This window comes from Nestor notabilis, unplaced genomic scaffold (assembly GCF_000696875.1).
Source record: "Nestor notabilis isolate BGI_N333 unplaced genomic scaffold, ASM69687v1 scaffold19708, whole genome shotgun sequence".
Lineage (NCBI taxonomy): Eukaryota > Metazoa > Chordata > Aves > Psittaciformes > Psittacidae > Nestor > Nestor notabilis.
Window position 1 is genome coordinate 1 of NW_009941729.1, and position 2,711 is coordinate 2,711.

The window sequence follows — 2,711 nt, forward strand, 5'->3', positions numbered from 1 at the left end:
TCAGCTGTGGGGTAGGAGTGGGCACCCGGCCGGGCCTGGCTCTTCGGGCGGCTGTGTGGTGTGATGCGGTGCGGGCTTGGGCCCACAGGGGCCGGGCGGTTGCGGGACGCTGCCGCCAGAGGCTCATCACCTATCGCTGCTTCTCGTTTTGTCTTGGCAGTGCCCGGAGTTGCCGAATTCGCTGCCTCCTTCAAAAGCGTGAGTGATCGATCGCTGCTTTTTCTTTGCCTGTCGCGTTTCCCCGTTCCCACCTGGTTGTAGATCCGCTGTTTCCTCTTGCGTGCTGCAAATCTTTGTTCTATAAAGCGTATCTCGATCTCAGTATGTGCTAGCTTAATCCTTTTGGGTTTAATATCTCTTTTTAATTCTTTTAATACCGTATTAAACTGTGAATGAGAATTGCATTTTGGAAGAAATAAAAGGTTTTAAAGTTTAGGAAATCCTGCTTGCCATTTTTTTTATTTTATTTTTTTCTCTCCTCTCCTTCTTTTTGTCCTTGCAGTGCCCAAAGGGGGCCTACAAGGGAGCTGGAGAGAGAACTTTTACCAGAACATGTAGTGACGGGACAAGGGGTAACTGTTTTAAACTGAAAAGGGATAGATTTATGTTGGATATAAGAAAGAAGTTCTTTACTGTGAGGGTGGTGAGGCCCTGGAGCAGTTAAGCCAGAGAAGCTGTGGCTGCCCCATCCCTGGCAGTGTTCAAGGCCAGGTTGGACGGGGCTTTGAGCAACCTGGTCTGGTGGAAGGTGTCCCTGCCCATCGTATGGGGGTTTGAACTGGATGAGTTCTAAGGTTCCCTTCCATCCCAAACCATTCTATGATTCTGTGTTATGACTTTCATACTGACTTTGACTTTGGCTTGTGGGTGGTAGTGTGCTGTTCTTAACTCTAAAAAGTCCAGGGAAAGCTATCAAACAAGAATAGGCATAAAAATATTTCTACAGAGCACCTGAAATTCTCCTGGTTTTGATGTCAGGGACTTCTTTCTATAATTCTAAAATGTGCCTCTCTGAGTACGATTTTTTTTTTTCTCCCCCCAAAATAGCCTATTACAAGTTCCCCTCCCAAGTGGATGGCTGAATTAGAAAATGATGATATTGATATGTTAAAGGGTGAGTATGGACATCATGGGTAGGAAGTAAGGTGTTCAAAGCAGATGGGAATTCAGTACTTACTTAAGAGGCTTAAAATGCATGTTCTTTAAATGTTCTGGAGGTGGCCCTTTGGCCTTGGATCTCTATAGCCTTCACATTTGCGGAATCTCCAGCTCAGGAGTCTCTCTGTCCCGTTAATGATACACATTTTTCATTAATCCAGTTATCTCCAAGAGAATATCCAAATGTCAGACTGACTTTTCAAAACAAGCATGGAAGAACCAGTTGAAACAGTGTAATGTCATATATATTTCAGTTACCTTGCTTACCAGTCTCTTGCTCCATAAGTATAGTGGGTGTCTCTTGTATTTTGGGAGATGGCATGAATTTTTTTGGTGGGCCTTAGCTGATCAAACTTGGTGAGCAGCTTAGACTTATTCATTGACATATTCAGAGATGCTGTGTGCATGCGCATACTGATAGATCCAGAATCTAATCAAACGGTAAGGCTGTATGAGCAAGTTACGGAAGGGCTATCTAGCATGTAGATTTGCTGCATGTTACAGCTATTAGTCTGCAGTAAACATCCTTGAGCATGCTCTGCCTCTTTTGTGAATTGCAGATAAACTGTTACAAAGTGGGATAAATTAACTTTGACTTGCTGCAAGAAATGTGCTTAAGCACATGTTATTAATGTTCATAATATTAACGTACATTCCCTTGCATACTCTTGTGGCTTGTTCACGTAGCAAAATAAACTTAAAAGATCTTCCAAAATATGAGGCAAGTTAGCTCATTGCAATTGTAGCAGATTACAGTATGAAACAGACCAGTGGCTGTCTTTTTCAGCAGAGAAAGCTGGTCTTTTCTCAGTATGTTACAACCAGGTGTGGCATCAGCCTGAAATTAGAACATAGTCTGTTCACTGGAAATAGATCTTGTCAGAATTATGACTTGAAAGTGCTCTGTGAAGTATTAAACAGGCGAACTGTCATTAGGTGGCTATAGACAGTGTTAAAATTCACACTTTTCTCTCTTCTTAGAGTTGGGGAGCCTCACTACAGCTAACTTGATGGAAAAAGTTCGTGGCCTGCAAAACCTGGCTTATCAGCTGGGACTGGATGAATGTAAGTGCTGTACACAGATGTGACTGACTGCATTGCAAATCTTCCCACTAAAGCATGCACTCAGGGTAGATCTGTTGCTGGAAATGTGTTGGCAGATTTGGCAAGTGTCTGACAGTCACAGTGACCTTCCAAAACATGAGAGAGTGAGCTTATATCTCCAACTTACAGCCTACTGGCATGGGGGAAACCATGCAGAAATAACAAGTGGTCACGTTTCAATTTGGTGTTTTCTAGTAGCACATGAACTTCTGATCCTGACTTAATGTTGCGTTACATAAATCAGGTCACTTTGCTTAATTTCACACTTGGATACTAAAGCTATTTCTTGGAACACGTGGCTGTACTTCTGTCAAAGCTCATGCACAGGGAAACTTTCACTTGCGTATAGGATTCTCCTATCACTCAGTGTTCATACATTTTTCTGCTTCTGTAGCTGGTTTTTGTGGTTTTTTTTCTTGGTTCCCCCCCCCCCCCCTATGCTTTGGGTG

General features: G+C 43.0%; 1 protein-coding gene across 1 annotated transcript in view; it reads left to right on the forward strand.

Annotated features, from left to right (window-relative positions):
- The first annotated feature begins 63 nt into the window (after positions 1-63).
- The window catches only part of LIN52 (lin-52 DREAM MuvB core complex component), a 43,232-nt gene continuing 40,584 nt past the window's right edge, over positions 64-2,711 (forward strand). Inside the window, exons 1-3 of the mRNA XM_010021038.1 lie at positions 64-198; positions 1,048-1,114; positions 2,140-2,223. Coding sequence (XP_010019340.1) covers positions 64-198; positions 1,048-1,114; positions 2,140-2,223 — 286 coding nt within the window. The remainder of the gene's footprint in view (positions 199-1,047; positions 1,115-2,139; positions 2,224-2,711) is intronic.